The sequence below is a fragment of the Homarus americanus genome, unplaced genomic scaffold (genome assembly GCF_018991925.1).
Source record: "Homarus americanus isolate GMGI-L3 unplaced genomic scaffold, GMGI_Hamer_2.0 scaffold12795, whole genome shotgun sequence".
Classification (NCBI taxonomy): domain Eukaryota; kingdom Metazoa; phylum Arthropoda; class Malacostraca; order Decapoda; family Nephropidae; genus Homarus; species Homarus americanus.
The window spans coordinates 78404-95406 of record NW_024752019.1 but is presented as its reverse complement, the minus strand read 5'-3'; the positions used below and the strand labels follow the sequence as shown (position 1 = coordinate 95406).

The following is a 17003-nucleotide window of genomic DNA, read 5'->3' as shown; positions in this document are numbered from 1 at the left end:
CACGCACACACACACGCACACACGCACACACGCACGCACACGCGCACACACGCACGCACACACACACACACACACACACACACACACCTGAGTCACCCCAGTATCACAGTGGCTCCAATAACCTCTCAATGCCATAATAATAATATAATAATAATAATAATAATAATAATAATAATAATAATAATAGGTTAGGTTAAGTTTGGGTCAATTAGAACTAGGACCCATTTACTTCTCTCTCTCTCCTTCGAGGGCCTCTGTGTGTAAGTAACCCTGAGTGAAGTAGTCAAGTGTTTGTACGTGAAGTTTACGATCACAATGTATTGCCCTCCACCCCTCACTCACACTCCACCCCTCACTCACCCTCCACCCTCTCACCCTCACCCACCTCCTCACCCTCCACCCCTCACTCACCCTCCACCCTCCTCACCCTCCACCCCTCACTCACCCTCCACCACCTCACTCACCCTCCACCCCTCACTCCACCCTCCACCACCTCACTCACCCCTCCACCCCTCACTCACCCTCCACCACCTCACTCACCCCTCCACCCCATCACTCACTCTCCACCCCCCTTGGCCTTGTTATCACATTAGATTCCTCACCTGTCTCCCTCCCCTCACCTCCGTTGTCACTGTCACTCCTCCCCCTCATCTCCCGTTGTCACTGTCCACTCCTCCCTCATCTCCCGTTGTCAGTCCCCCCTCCCCCCTCAGGTAAATCCCTTACCTTGTTGTACCACTAATTTGCTCACCTGTTTCCTCCCTCTCTCTACCCCCAGCTATGTGTCACTGTAACCTTCCCCCTCCTCCTCCCTCATTGGCCTTCCCCACACGCCATTACAGGTCATTATTCTGCAACACGTCTGCAACAACCTCCTCTTCCAAGAACAATCTTGTGCAATACCAGATCCCAACGTCCCAAAGCTAATACTCGACCCCCTCCACGTGACGTCGTCCTTGTCCACCTTACAAGACTTGACTCGAGGAACAACCCCCCCCCCCAAGAGCTTGTGACGATAGCAGTTCATACGCGGAATAAATATATCAACTTTTCCGTGTGTTCATCAGATGTTCACACCATGCATGAGGTTGATCGTACGTTGCCTGTTTACTCTACTTGTTCACCTTTATTTACTTGTTCACCTGTGTTCACTTGTTCACTAGTTCACCTGTTATTCACCCGTTCAACCAATAACAGCTCCAAGTGTGTTACAAAAAAAGTGTGTAATTTTCAACACGAGCTCACTACTTACCAACACCAGGCACTCATGCAACACGTGTTCAAGGCGAGTCCAGGTATTTGCAACCCGTTTTGGCAATCTGTTCAACTTTCAACATTGCAACACACACACACACCACCGTTCGTTCACCACTAGTTCAACCCACGTTCATAATTTTCCTTCATCAAGTTCCAATTCATCCTTGTGTTTACCAGTTGACCTGACCTGACCTGACCTAACCAACCTTGTGTTCACCAGTTCACCTTTTAACCTAACCTAACCTGAATCCCGTGTTACGTAATAGAATGTAAGTCTTCAATACTTTACTTAAACTCTCTACTTGTATCTTTTATTCAATACCGCCATAAAATACCACTTGGGAAACACCTCACCAATGTTTTTCTTCTCAAATGAAACACAAATCAACGTAAAAATTTTAAAAATCGACGTAAAAAATCTTAAAATCGACGTAATTTTTTTTAAATCGACGTAAAAATTTTAAAAATCGACGTAAAAAATCTTAAAATCGACGTAATTTTTTTTAAATCGACGTAAAAAATCACTAAAATTTTATCTATTGACATAAAAATATACTCTTATCATTTCACCATCACCCCCCCTCCCCACCAACCAATATCTCTTCCCCTACCACCACTTCCTCCCCACCAGCGAGTACTCCCCCCTCCCCGTCACGTCACGTCCTCACCCAACACCTGACTTGGAGTGAGGTTAAGTAATAATACTCGAGTGTCAAGCGCCACCATTTTCCAATCTACGCCATCATCATCATGTCCCTCACTACCCTGGCCACCCGTGATAGGTTAGGTTAGGATAGGATAGATTAGGATAGGTGATAGGACAATTTAGGTTAGGTGATAGGACAACTGTACCCAATGTTAAGGTTTGGAATTTAGTTGGTTGAGTTTTTTCGGTTGTTTTTTAAATGATGGACCACCTGAAGATTAGACACCCTAGCTAATATTCGCATAATGATTAGACGCCTTAACCTAACCAAACTTCATCGTACTCAAAGGGTTAAGTTATTGTACTCAAGGGATTAAGTTATTGTACTCAAGAGGTGTTAAGTCATCGTACTCAAGAGGTTAATCTACAGTACTCAAGGGACTAATCTATCGTACTCAAGGGGTTAATATATCGTACTCAAGGGGTTAATATATCGTACTCAAGGGGTTAAGATATTCTATTCGTTTAACTATTCTCTGTACTCAAGGGATTGTCTCTGCTAATGGTTAGGTTAGAGTCTATGAGTACTGGGGGCCCATTGACCTAAAACCTTAGACAACGAGCGCCTGTTTAGAGTACAATCACACACACACACGAACTACATAAACAAGGGGACTTATAAAACTACGCCCAAGGAATAAAACTACGCAGGAGGCTAACGTTTACCACAGGTTATACGCTCTTACGCAACGTAATACCACATACTGTGCAATACGCAATCTATATAACACACACACACACACACACACACACACACACACACACACACACACACACACACACACCAAGCATGATAACTTATTAATAAACCTTCTAGTTAAAGATGTTAAGAGTGTCCAATATACTCAAGTGAAGGGGATAGTGGCTTAACTGCGTATATATACACAAACACTAATGGTTATTTAACTCTACATAACCAGAGAGACACACAGACTGACATTCATTAAAACATCATAAAAATCCCCAGTTTGTTCGGCGTGTATATTGAGTGTGTAGGCAAACAGTGACCAACAATAGGGTAGATTTAGCTAAGAATAATCCAAGAATGGTGGTTAGAACTGTCCCACCAACAGTCTCGGTGTTTATTTGCCTCATGTCCAATAGAAACACAGGTAAGAGACTTAAAACTACCACACCAACGACTTACCTCCTATTAATGTGGTGTTGTCCAGTCCATAGCAAAATAAGATATAATTTATCACCAATTATTATCTCAGTACAGCACAATGTCAACACCACCAGGTATATAAACGTTCTAACAACACCCTTTACTCCACAGGGTACACCTACACTCTCTCTATGGTGGTGTAGCGCGAGAGAGAAGGGTGTAGTATGGACGTGTATAAAGGTGCCACTAGTAGAACAGGGCAGCGCGCCACACACACACACAGGGGTACTCCACAGCTCTGCGATGACACAACCACCTCCGACTACACTGCCAAACAGCGGCCAACTGAAGGGGCCGAGTCAGAGTGCCCACCTCCTGCCCGCTGCCCGCCCACCAGTGCTCGCCTCTAGGCTTAACAGATTTACCCGTGTTGTCCGTCTGTCTGTCTGTCTGTCTTCCTGTGTCTGCTGTCTGTCTATGTCTGTGTATATTGTCTGTCTTCCTGTGTCTGCTGTCTGTCTATGTCTGTGTATATTGTCTGTCTTATGTGTTTACTATCTGTCAGTGTCGATGCCAGTGTGTGTGTATGATGCCTGTCTATGCCAGTGTGTGTGTATGATGCCTGTCTATGTATTTATGTCTGTCCGTTTACTTTCTGTCTGTATCGATGCCTGTGTCTGTGTAGCTGTCTTTTCTGTCTACGTCTGCTGTCTTTTCTGTATGCTATCTGTCTGTCTGTCTGTTGTAAGTTGCATTAAACACCCGGCTATTTAACTTTATCAAACACACACACACACGCACACGCACACACGACCAAATACTGGTAACATCCTTTCAACTGTTGATAGTTCTCGGCTCGGTTAGTTTATCATGTGGTAGTTTCCCAGAACACGAGGGGGACAGAGAGGGGGAGGGGACAGAGAGGGGAGGGGGACAGAGAGGGGGGAGGGACAGAGAGAGGGGGACAGAGAGGGGAAGGAGGGTTAAGAGGGGGGTGAGGATCTTAATCACCCCCTCCCCCCCTTCCAGCACCACCGCCACACACCTTACTGTTTTGTGACCCAGGAATTACTATCGAGTCAACAAGTTAAAGCACCTCTACTATGTCCCATTAACCCGTAGGAGTTATCGTTCCTATACTTTACGATTAAGACTGAACCCCATTCCCACACCCCATTCCCACCCCATTCCTAACCCAATCCCAGTACCTACGTTAGATTAGATTTGATTTACGACTAGTGGGGGGAGGAGGGTGGGGGAGGGGGGTGAGGGAGGGGGGGGGGGTGAGGGAGGGGAGAGGGGTGGGGGAGGGTGGGAGGGGGGATTGAAGCAGATTCCCGGAACCTTCACTCTGTATGAGGTGTGGTGGTGGTGGTACAAGTAAATGTGATTGAAGGAGGAAAATTTTTAACCACAGGACTTAATTGTGTGTTTTGATATCATGGGTTTTATATACATTTGACCCGTGTGGTTACATACATACATACATACACACACACACACACACACACACACACACACACACACACACACGCAAGCGAGAAAATGAATGTGTGTGTGTGTGTGTGTGTGTGTGTGTCCTTGGTAACGATAACTTTTCTACTTCACCAACATTGACAACCACAGAAAAATAAACTAATTACAACCAAACAAAAACCAAGATAACAGCCATAGCCACAACAACCACAAACCAACCAAACCACAACAAACAAACAACCAGATTCAACCCAGATAAGAAAAACCAACGTGTTTTGTTCCTAAACCTTCTCCCACACACCTGAAAATAATTATTACTCACCACACCTACACATGTGACGCAAATAACTGTCACCACACACCTACACATGTGACGCAAATAACTGTCACCACACACCTACACATGTGACGCAAATACCTGTCACCACACACCTACACATGTGACACAAATAACTATCACCACACACCTACACATGTGACGCAAATAACTGTCACCACACACCTACACATGTGACGCAAATACCTGTCACCACACACCTACACAAGTGACGCAAATACCAGTCACCACACACCTGTCATAGTCACAACACTACACACAATGAGTGCTCCGTCCACACATGACTAAGCATTTATCACACACACACCTGGTATGACTCAGGTGTAGGGTGTGGCTCTGTGGCTCAGTGAGGGCTTAGTGTAAATGGTGGTGGACTCGGTGTTAAAGAGACAAGTCCTTCTTAGGCTCCAACCTAACCTAACCTAACCTAACCCAACCCAACCCAACCCAACCTAACCTAACCTAACCCCTCCCCCACGTAAACAGTGACTACCGACCCGTATCCACCTCTCAGCGTGTGCGTGTGCGCGCGCGTGTGTGTGTGTGTGTGTGTGTGTGTGGTCAGTGTACAAGAACGTTTCATGACGCAACTCTAACGTGTGAGAGAGAGAGATAAACACGGCCGCATATTTTACACACAGGCTACGACTTATCCGACTGTTGTAGTGTAAATAAGATAGAAATAACCGGACACCCCCCCCCCCACACTTCCTTAGCTATATACCCTCAAGAGGTCGATTCATAGGCAGGTAAATATTGACACCTGCAGTGTATGACCCAACACAAGGGGGGGGCTACTGTGTATATAACTTGTATAATACGTGGGTGGTGGGTAAACAATAGCAGGTCAAATGGGGGTTTTCTCTCCCTCCTGCTAGTGTAAATAGGCCCCAACTTAATAAATGGGCCCCAAGTCCTAACAGACCCCAAGTTAAATTAACAAACAAGCCCTCAGTAGCCCCAGAAAACATCAGCCTAACCTCACCTTAATAACCTCAACCTTAACCTAACCTAACCTAACCTAACCTGACCTGACCTTAACCTAACCTAACCTCCAGTTACAACACACACACACACACACACACACACACACACACACACACACACACACACACACACACACACACACACACACACACACACACACACACACACACACACAGTTAGATTAGATTCGACAAAATTATGATCAGTTAAGATCGCACAGATTAAAGCAGGGTAGGTTAGGGTAGGTTAGGGTAGGGTAGGGTAGGGTAGGGTAGGGTAGGTTAGGGTAGAGTCACTAGTCATCAGGTAAAATGAGATAAATGGTGACAGGAGGAAGATGAGACGAAGAGGAGGAGGAAGAAGAACAACAGGAGGAGGAGGAGGGGAAGCAAGAGGAGAAGTGCTGATGCATCAACCTGTACAACCCAACACCTTCATTACAGGTTAAGTGAGAGAGGTCAAGCCAGGCAGCAGTAGCAAGACACGTGTGTGTGTGTGTGTGTGTGTGTGTGTGTTGCTCCCCACGGATTACCACATCCCCCAGTGACCAGGTGAACATCCGCTGTACATCATTAAAACACCGTCTTCTTCACCTCCCATCTTTATCACATTCTTTCCCTCCTTCCTACTTCACTCTTCTTCCTTTATCCACCTTTCCCTCTTTCTTCATCCATTCTTCCCCTTCTCCACCTCTTCCCTCAATCATTCCTCCTCTTCCTTGTTCACATCTTCCGTCTAACCTCCCCTACTTTACCTCCCCCTCCCCCCTACATAACTCCCCCTCCCAATTTGGCTATTCACCCCATTTTCTTCCCTTCTCTTTCCTCACACTACTCTCCCCTTCGTAGTATGTCCGGTGTTAGTGTGTGGAGGGTACCAGGGTGGGTGTGGAGGGTGCGACAGGGTGGGTGTGGCAGGGAGGGTGCGACAGGGAGGGTGTGGCAGGGAGGGTGTGGCAGGGAGGGTGGCAGGGAGGGTGTGTGTGGCAGGGAAGGGGTGTGACAGGGAGGGCCACCAGTACCAATCACTATGTGTACCTCTCCTTGGCCACACTTCCTCCCTACACACACAGCCAAATATAACCATCAGTAACCAACGTTAAGCAAAACAAGACTGGCTAAAATTAATTCTTAACCCACGACCCCTTGAGTGTTTTTCCGTGTGTGTGTGTGTGTGTGTGTGTGTGTGTGTGTGTGTGTGTGTGTGTGTGTGTGTGTGTGTGTGTGTGTGTGTGTGTGTGTTCCAAAATCACACCAAGATGCATTTTCTTCAGAGCAGAGACCTTCACCTTTGACCCCCAAACAACAGTTCGAATGGGTCATGGTGTGTGTGTGTATGACAAGTGCCAATAGTGTATCGTTATTTGTGTTTTCTAGTTATACCGCCCACATGATGGTGATGGTGATGGTGATGATGATGGTGATGATGATGATGATAACCCCCAGGAGTAAGGCGTGAGGCCCTCATAAGGACGGAGACAATAAAATTAAGTGTATTATGCGTGGGTGACTCATCAGGGAGACTGGCCGCGGGTGGTGCTGAGGGAGAGGGCCTGGCCTGTACCCTCCCTGGTCAAATGGGCCCCAATCTTAACGGCCCCTAATCATACTGGGCCCCAATCTTAACGGCCCCTAATCATACTGGGCCCCAATCTTATTTGTTAAACTATGTTAATTTGGGGCCTACTAGAATCTGGGTCTACTAGAATTAGGGTTTAATGCATGTCAGATCAAGTTAAATTAGCATAGTGTTAGGCTTCTCTTAAGCTTAAGCCCACATTAAGCTTAACATCAGAGTCAGGTCCAGCTTAACATCAATAAGTCCGGGTTAGGTCTAATAATAAAACCTCAACTTAACACCAGGTCCGGGTCAAGTAAGGTTAAATAAGGATATCTCAACTTAACATCAAAGTTAAATCCGGGTTAAGTTAAGTGAGGATGGATGGCACGGGGTACAACGCCCTCTTGCCCAGCTGGTGGAGGCGGCAGGCCAGTCCAGTCCAGCCAAGAGGTCAACACACCCACCCCCCTCCACCCCCCAACCCCTCCACAACCACCATCCCCTCCACCAACCCCTGCCTATTGTGCCTCTAATTAGTCCTACTTGTTTGTTACACACACACACACACACAGACACACACACACACACACACACACACACACACACACACACACACACACACACACACACACACACACACACACACACACACACACACACACACACACACACACACACACACACGGGCCGAATTCATTAAGATTCTCTACGTTAATTTGAACTCCTAATTCGTACGAAAAAAACATAATTCGCTCTTCGTTAATCTAATCTACTTAAACAGAATAACAAAGAACGTTATCAGTGTAAAGAACGCCATCAACTATCATTCTGTACATTAATCTAATCTTCAGTTTCTGTTCGAGTATTAATTGCATCACTATGTGCACTTAACCTTATCTTCATATCGGTTTAAAGAGAACGCACCCAGTGAACGTTAGTCTCGGATATAATAATGTTTCTTGGTTATTTTTGTGTGATTTAGACATTATCTTGACTACTTCCTACAGACAGACAGACAGACAGATACGAAGATGAATCACTGGGTGGGTGAAGAGATGAACCTGGTGTCCTCGTAAACGTGGCTGTGGTCGACTAGTCTAGCCCACCCCTACGAGACATCGCCCACCCCTACGAGACGTTGCCCATACCATCACCAGATTACCCCCACTCGCGTCTACCACCCCCCCCACGTCACCACCCTCGCGTCTACCACCCCCCACCGCGTCTACCACCCCCCACTCAAGTGTCTACCACCCCCACTCGCGTCTATGCCTATCTCCCACTCGCGCGTCTATTCCCCACCCACTCGCGTCTACCAATCTACCACCCCCCACCGCGTCTACCACCCCCCTCTACCACCCCCCACTCGCGTCTACCAACGCGTCTACCACCCCCCTGTCTGACTGAATCACTACACTAAGAATATGTCTCACACACATCTTTACACATTCCAAGGGCTCATCTCTTACACTCCTTCACATCTCTTGTTACATCTTATCCTACTGCCACACATCCTTCTCTACACATCCTCTAGTTTTCTCTCCAGTCCTCAACGTATCCTTAATGAGATGCATAATGCTATATGTACACATGTGAACTAAGTATAATAAGTACAATCGTTGGTTAAGAGTACATCCTGCCCTGACTGACATATGTACTCAACTGTACTAAGTTTCAAAAGCACATCAAAGGTCATATTACCACTGAGGATCTATCACCATCCTTACCACCAACACCATAATCACCATCCTTACCACCAACACCATAATCACCATCACCATTACCACCAACACCATGATCACCATCCCTCACCATAATCACCATCCCTACCACCAACACCATGATCACCATCCTTACCACCATTACCATAATCACCATCATCCTACCACCAACACCATCATCACCATCTGTTAACACTCATGACAACAACACATGATATCACCGCACACTACGAGAGAGAGAGAGAGAGAGAGAGAGAGAGAGAGAGAGAGAGAGAGAGAGAGAGAGAGAGAGAGAGAGAGAGAGAGACCCCTCATACTAACATTTCTTCACATCAACATACAACATCCTTATCAACATCGTTATCTATAATACCCAGGATTATCAATATCTAACCCTGATTTCCACATTCTTACCAACACACAGACGGGGAATTATCAGGCCAGTTATTTGTCAACATTACACTCATATCTGCCTCCGTATACCACCTTATCCCTTATACCACCTTATCCCTTACACCACCTTATCCCTTATACCACCTTATCCCTTATACCACCTTATCCCTTACACTACAGAGACGATGACATTGATATATTTGAGTTTGTTTATTTCAAGTTTATTCAATTCTTGTTTATTTCATTTCTGTTTATTTCTTATTTCATTTCAATTTTGTTTTATTTGTTTACTTAATTTCTGTTTATTTCAAGTTTATTTCATCTGACTTAATTATTTAAACCCGACTGAAGAGATACAGTCACTAAGTTCCCCTGTATAATCATTTATAAGTTACGGTACAGGTACATTTGCAGGTACAGGTACAGTAATTTAATGATAATTCAAAAACGGTACAAATAAAAGTATATTACAATTAACTCACCAAATAAACATCAGATACAGGTACAGTAATTACAAAATACAACAGAAAAAACTAAATCGCCCCAAATTACAGTAAAGATACAAAATTACTACATAAAATACAACTTACTACTGAAACTACAAAAAAATACAACACCAACAAACTTTCGAAATTCACTCACAAAATACAGCTAGACATTACATAATATTACAAGAACCTAACACCTGGATACAAGATTAACCCATAAGCCCTGACGTTACAAAATGTTTCAGTAAGGTTACAGTTTGATTTATAAACTTACACAATATTGAGTGATTTTGTGGTAATTTGACTTAGGTAATATATAAAATGAGGGTAGGGTAGGATAGGTAGGGTATAGGGTAGGGTAGGGTAGGTTAGGGTAGGGTATGGGGTAGGTTAGGTTAGGTTTGGTTACGCTAGGTTAACTTAACTCAGATTAGATTAAATTACTGGTCCTGTTCCGAATTACAGGATGAACAACGACCCAATTTTCCACCATCTTTGTTCATCCTGGGTTATGCACACCGTATGACCCCGGCCGATGACTCACTCCCGCATGACTCAGTATGACGTCACACACAGGTCATCCGCACTTTCTAAACTTTCAACAAGACTGACTCTACACCCTGGCGTCTGTCTTCTACACCCTGGCGTCTGTCTTATCTACACCCTGGCGTCTGTCTTCTACACCCTGGCGTCTGTCATCTACACCCTGGCGTCTGTCATCTACACCCTGGCGTCTGTCTTCTACACCCTGGCGTCAGTCATCTACATCCTGGCGTCTGTCATCTACACCTTGGCGTCTGCCATCTACACTCTGGCGTCTGGCGTCTGTCATCTACACCCTGGCGTCTGTCATCTACACCCTGGCGTCTGTCATCTACACCCTGGCGTCTGTCTTATCTACATGAAAGTTCCTACCTAGTGTGTGTGTGTGTGTGTGTGTGTGTGTGTCAACCTTCACATGGCAACAAATGTATAATGTGTGACTCACCTTGCCAGAGTAGCCACCTAAATATACAACCCAAGTTCAATTATGTGTTCCCCTCAGTACCTTCCTTCCCTCCCTCCCTCCCTCCCTCCTATCTCCCTGTCACCCTCCCTCCCTCTCTCTCCCTCTCACTCCCCTACTTCTCTACCACCCTCCTTTCATCTCTCACCCTCTCTCCTCCTTTCAAACTTCCTCCACTTCTTTCCCATCCACTATCCCTTCACCTAGCTTCCCCTTTTCCACCCTTGCTCCAGCTCCCACCCTCCCTTCACCTCCCCCCTCCATCCCCCACCGCCGCCACACGCTACACATACCCGAGTTTAAAATATCATCATGCTATCTCCCCATTGATAAATCCCTCCTCCCACAGATTATTTCTTTCTGGACAAAATCCCACCACAGTACACTTCTGAAAAATCCCCCAAATCCCCCAGATAAAATCCCAGCAAACATAATATTAAGCGGATAAAAATGTTAGGTCGATTTAAGTTAGTTTCAGGTTAGGTTGGGTCAGGTCAGGTCAGGTCAGGTCAGGTTAGGTTAGGTTAGGTTGGGCATCATAAGATTAGTATTAATTAGGTGTTGGTTAAATTATTTTGTATTAAACTTAAGGTTCAATTATGTTAGGTTATGTTAAGTTAAATTTGGTTATGTTAGGTTTTGGTAAGATGGTGTTATGTTTGGCTAGGTTTGATGTGTGTTAAGTTTAGTTAAGTAGAGTTAGGTTAGACAAGTGTTAGGTTAGCTTAAATTAGCAGTGGTTAAGCATGGTTAGATTAACGCATTGGAAAGGTTTAATCAGGCTACGTAGAGTCAGGTTTAAGCATAATTAAACTAGATTAGAATATGTAAGATCAACTTAGATTAGATCAAGTATGATTAAATTAAAGTTAGATTAGGATAATGTCTACCACGCTCCACTACACACAATACTTAATGACGTCCTAACTTACGCATAACAAAAAACGCTCTCAGTGGACGGGGTAACTGATATAAACCTAACTCTTATGGAGATCTGTCGCAACCCTGTACTCGTTATAAAAAAATAAAGTCTATTGTATTATTAACTTTAACAAAAGCTGCGGAGATTGAATACAAATCCTGGTGTGTTTATGTAACCAAGAGTAAGAAAAGAACCAATTAGAAATAACAATAGGATAGAAATCTTGGTTATCATTGGTCGAATTGTCTGATTGTTTATTATTGGTGTTAGTGTACCGAAATGAGGAACAGGGAAAAAGCAGAGGATAAGGAGGGGGTGAGAAGAAGAGGACTATGGTAGAGGAAGAGGAAAAATAAGAAAGAAGGACAGATTAAAGAGGAAGTTGTTATTGTCTCAAGTGGCACTCAAGGGAGCCACGCTATATAACACACTTGAGGATGGTGGTGGTGGTGTGTTGACCTTGAGGATGGGTCAAGTTCACTCAGGTTAGGTAAGGTAAGGTAAGGTAAGGTAAGGTCAGCTCGAATCAGGAAGAGAAACAAAGAGAAGGAAAAGACACATAAAAAAGACAACACGAAACAGAGGAGAAAGAATAGAAGACAATAAAAACAGAAGAAGAAACGGAAGCTTATCAGAAGAAGGAAGCAAGATGGAGGATGGATGACAGCAGTGTGGGTTGTGGCCGAACAGCTGCACTCGATTATGGTGGCGGGTAGGTGCATAACGAGGGTGGGGGTGGGGTGGGGGTGGGGTGGGGTGTGGTTGGGGGTGGGGTGGGGTGTGGTCGGGTTGGATGGGGAGGAGGGAGGGAGGGAGGGATGGGGAGGGAGGGGATGGGAGGGAGGGAGGGGGTACGCTGATGACCCTCCACACACACACAAGCACCACCACCACCTACACTCATCATCATCATTTTCCCTCACACAGCTGTCACAACTCCTCCCTCCCTCCCCTACCCACCCTCCCCCCTCCCCACCCTCCTCTCATTGTGTAACACCCCCCCCCAGACCCTCTTGTTTAACTCTATTAATCTGTATCTTTAAACTAATGTAATAATTATTTAGTGAGACATTTCAAACATTTTACAAGATTTAATAGTAAAATATATGAAATAATAGTAATAATGTTACTACTACTACTACTACTACTACTACTACTACTACTACTACTACTAATAATAATAATAATAATAATAATAATAATAATAATAATAATAATAATAATAATAATAATAATAATAATAATAATAATAATAATAACTAACATAAAGTGACTCCTAATATTACTCGAAAAAATAAATCCCTTATAAAAATAATAAAGAAAATACTTGAGAAAATAACACAAAGACTTTAAAGGTAACGAGAGAGAGAGAACACCTAATTGGCCACAGACAGACAGACAGACAGACAGACAGACAGACAGACAGACAGACAGACAGACAGACAGAGAGACAGACACACTCCTTGGGGCACAACACAAGTCACACTAACCCTCACTCAAAACTGACTCTCTTAGTAGTGGTTGTAAAATGGCATACAGACATAATATGAATAATTAAACAAACATAAGTTATAAATTCGAAATGAAAAAAAATATATATATATATCGAACACAGAGAACGTAAGATAACTGGTGTGTGTGTGTGTGTGTGTGTGTGTGTGTGTGTGTGTGTTTTCTCTCAGTCAGTCAGTCGGGATTCATCGTCATAGAGTTGGCTGAAGGTTTATATATACCACAGAAACGTCAAAACACAAGAGTATTTACAATCAACTTATCATTGTCCCAGCAGCTCAGAGCCGCTCCTGGGAGGCTGGTGCAGGTACAGTATATACATTACTCTTCATACCTGTATATAAATCCATCTACGGCAGGAATGTTTATAAATCTATCATAATTTTCCGTACAGATGACGTTCGGTGGATGGTAGACAAGTAGTTTGATAAAAGTAAACTTAGAACTACAAACAATAAACATCCCACACCTTAACTACAAACAATAAACATCCCACACCTTAACTACAAACAATAAACATCCCACACCTTAACTACAAACAATAAACATCCCACACCTTATGTACAAACAATAATACCTAAGTTATCCAAATACAGTGACTGTAAACAAAACAAAACAACATAGACAGTACGTGTGTTCAGGAAATAATACCCGTGTAGGCAAACAAAGCGAGTGTAAATAAGTAACGTTTATCTCTGTGTGATAATCATGATGCTGAAAAACAACACGAAAGCAGTGTAGTGTGGAGGAGGTGTGAGCCTGACCCACACCTGTCCTCCTTCCCTCCCTCCTTCCCTCTCTCCCTCACATCAACAGCTACAACACAAGAACGTCTCCGTGCACAGGTGTGAGAGTGGAGGAGTACTCACGGGCGGGACGGAGACACTCTGGATCTTGGCGTGGATGGAGATCTGTGCCTGGCGTGCCGAGGGCGGCGGGTGGTCGGGCGTGGGCGGCTGCTGGTAGTGGGTGGGACTCATGGGCTGCGGCTTCATCTGTGGGAGGGAGAGGAGGCCACGCTCAGCCACGCCCACACCTCTACCTCTCACCTCGATACACCTTAATTAAGTCTCAGAGCCGCGGAACGGAGTGAGGGCGACACAACACGTTTACTTACGTCTTAAAGCAGAGTATCGACGCCAACACGGTCACCATCTTATATCGTAACCTAACCTAACCTAACCAAACCTAACAGACACGTTCTAACAAGTATCAAGGCGACTTACATCCTCCAAGACGACTACCAACATCCTCCTCCAAGACGACTACCAACATCCTCCTCCAAGACGAGTACCAACATCCTCCTCCAAGACGACTACCAACATCCTCCTCCAAGACGACTACCAACATCCTCCTCCACGACGACTACCAACATCCTCCTCTACGACGACCACCATCCTCCTCCAAGACGACTACCAACATCCTCCTCCAAGACGACTACCAACATCCTCCTCCAAGACGACTACCAACATCCTCCTCCAAGACGACTACCAACATCCTCCTCTAAGACGACCACCAACATCCTCCTCCAAGACGACCACCAACATCCTCCTACTTACATCCTCCTCCAAGAACCAACATCCTCCTCTAAGACGACCACCAACATCCTCCTCCAAGACGACCACCAACATCCTCCTCCCACCACCAACATCCTCCCCAAGACGACTACCAACATCCTCCTCCAAGACGACCACCAACATCCTCCTCCAAGACGACTACCAACATCCTCCTCCAAGACGACTACCAACATCCTCCTCCAAGACGACTACCAACATCCTCCTCCAAGACGACCACCAACATCCTCCAAGACGACCACCAACATCCTCCCCAGACGACTACCAACATCCTCCTCCAAGACGACTACCAACATCCTCCTCCAAGACGACTACCAACATCCTCCTCTAAGACGACCACCAACATCCTCCTCCAAGACGACCACCAACATCCTCCTCCAAGACGACCACCAACATCCTCCTCTAAGACGACTACCAACATCCTCCAAGACGACTACTACCTGTAACATCATTAGGTGGGTAATTATGGGACCTCCAACCATCTACTGCTACCCCTAACGATCAGGTCAAATTGAAATGTAAACACTGTAAACACTCATATAAACAAGACTTTAACTAGCCTTGTGATCGTAATCCAATGGTGTAAACAGTAACATGTCTGCTCCTAGTAATCCTACCCATATAATCCATCCAATTAATCCATACTGACCTATCCTCAACGGGCAATCCAAACAAGGTAGTTCCCACCATGTAATCATAATCCGATAATCCTCAACCAGAAATCCACCCTAAGCAAACCTTATTGGATAATCTTTAAGTAATCCGAACTAAACCAACCTTAAATACCTTAATCCTCGCCACTTAATCCTTACTAACTAATCCCTGGTAATGCTCACAAGACCACACTCATTGGCTAATCCTATCCAGTAAATCCTTTTGTGTAATCCTCAATCCTAAGCATAAATCACTATATTAAGCTTCTATAGGTGCAATAACGTCACTGACTATATTAATTGCAACAACATGCAATAACTGGTGAGACATCGTGCAATAAATAACATGCTCTTGTCGGCTTCATTGTGAGGCGATTCGCGTGCAATAAAAATTAATAAATAACAATACAAAATAACGGGTGTAATTTGTTCATTATTGTCACAGTATATCTACAGGCAAATCACATAGGTTTACCCCTTGAGTACGATAATAACCTTGAGTACAATGACAACCTTGAGTACGATGACAGCCCCATAAGTACGATGTCAACCTTGAGTACAATGACAATCTTGAGTACGATGACAGCCCCTTGAGTACGATGACAATCTTGAGTACGATGACAACCCCGTGAGTACGATGACAATCTTGAGTACAATGACAATCCATGAGTACGATGACAATCTTGAGTACTATGACAGCCCCTTGAGTACGATGACAACCTTGAGTACAATGACAGCCCCTTCACTGCAATGACAGCCCCTTGAGTACCATGACAACCTTGAGTACGACGCTGCCATCGTACTCAAGGGGTTCAATCATCGTACTCAAGGGCTAACAACTACATCACAATAACGATAGCTGCAATCACTAATGTCACCACTAAATATGCAATCACTAATAAGTTCACTATAACGGTACTAAATCACAACTCAGGAGAAAATATCATTGCAATAACAGACTATCCCTTTATGCAATCACCACCACAGCGGTCTGCTGTAGTGTAAAAAAGAATAAATAAAAATTAATGTAAACCAAAAAATATTATTGGAAAAGTGTGTGTGTGTGTGTGTGTGTGTGTGTGTGTGTGTGTGTGTCACTCTAAATAGGGATAATTGTCCTATTAAAACTCAATACACAACTAACATCTTTAGGTAAGGTAAGGTGAGGTGAGGTAAGGTAAGGTAAGGTAAGGTAAGGTAAGGTAAGGTAAGGTAAGGTAAGGTGAGGTGAGGTGAGGTGAGGTGAGGTGAGGTAAGGTGAGGTGAGGTAAGGTGAGGTAGGGTAAGGTGAGGTAAGGTAAGG

At 44.6% G+C, this 17003-nt stretch overlaps 1 protein-coding gene across 1 annotated transcript in view; it reads right to left on the bottom strand.

Annotated features, from left to right (window-relative positions):
* The window catches only part of LOC121854918 (YLP motif-containing protein 1-like), a 71299-nt gene that overhangs the window by 28794 nt on the left and 25502 nt on the right, over positions 1 to 17003 (bottom strand). The window contains exon 11 of the mRNA XM_042349729.1: positions 14343 to 14468. Within this exon, the coding sequence (XP_042205663.1) occupies positions 14343 to 14468 (126 nt within the window). The remainder of the gene's footprint in view (positions 1 to 14342; positions 14469 to 17003) is intronic.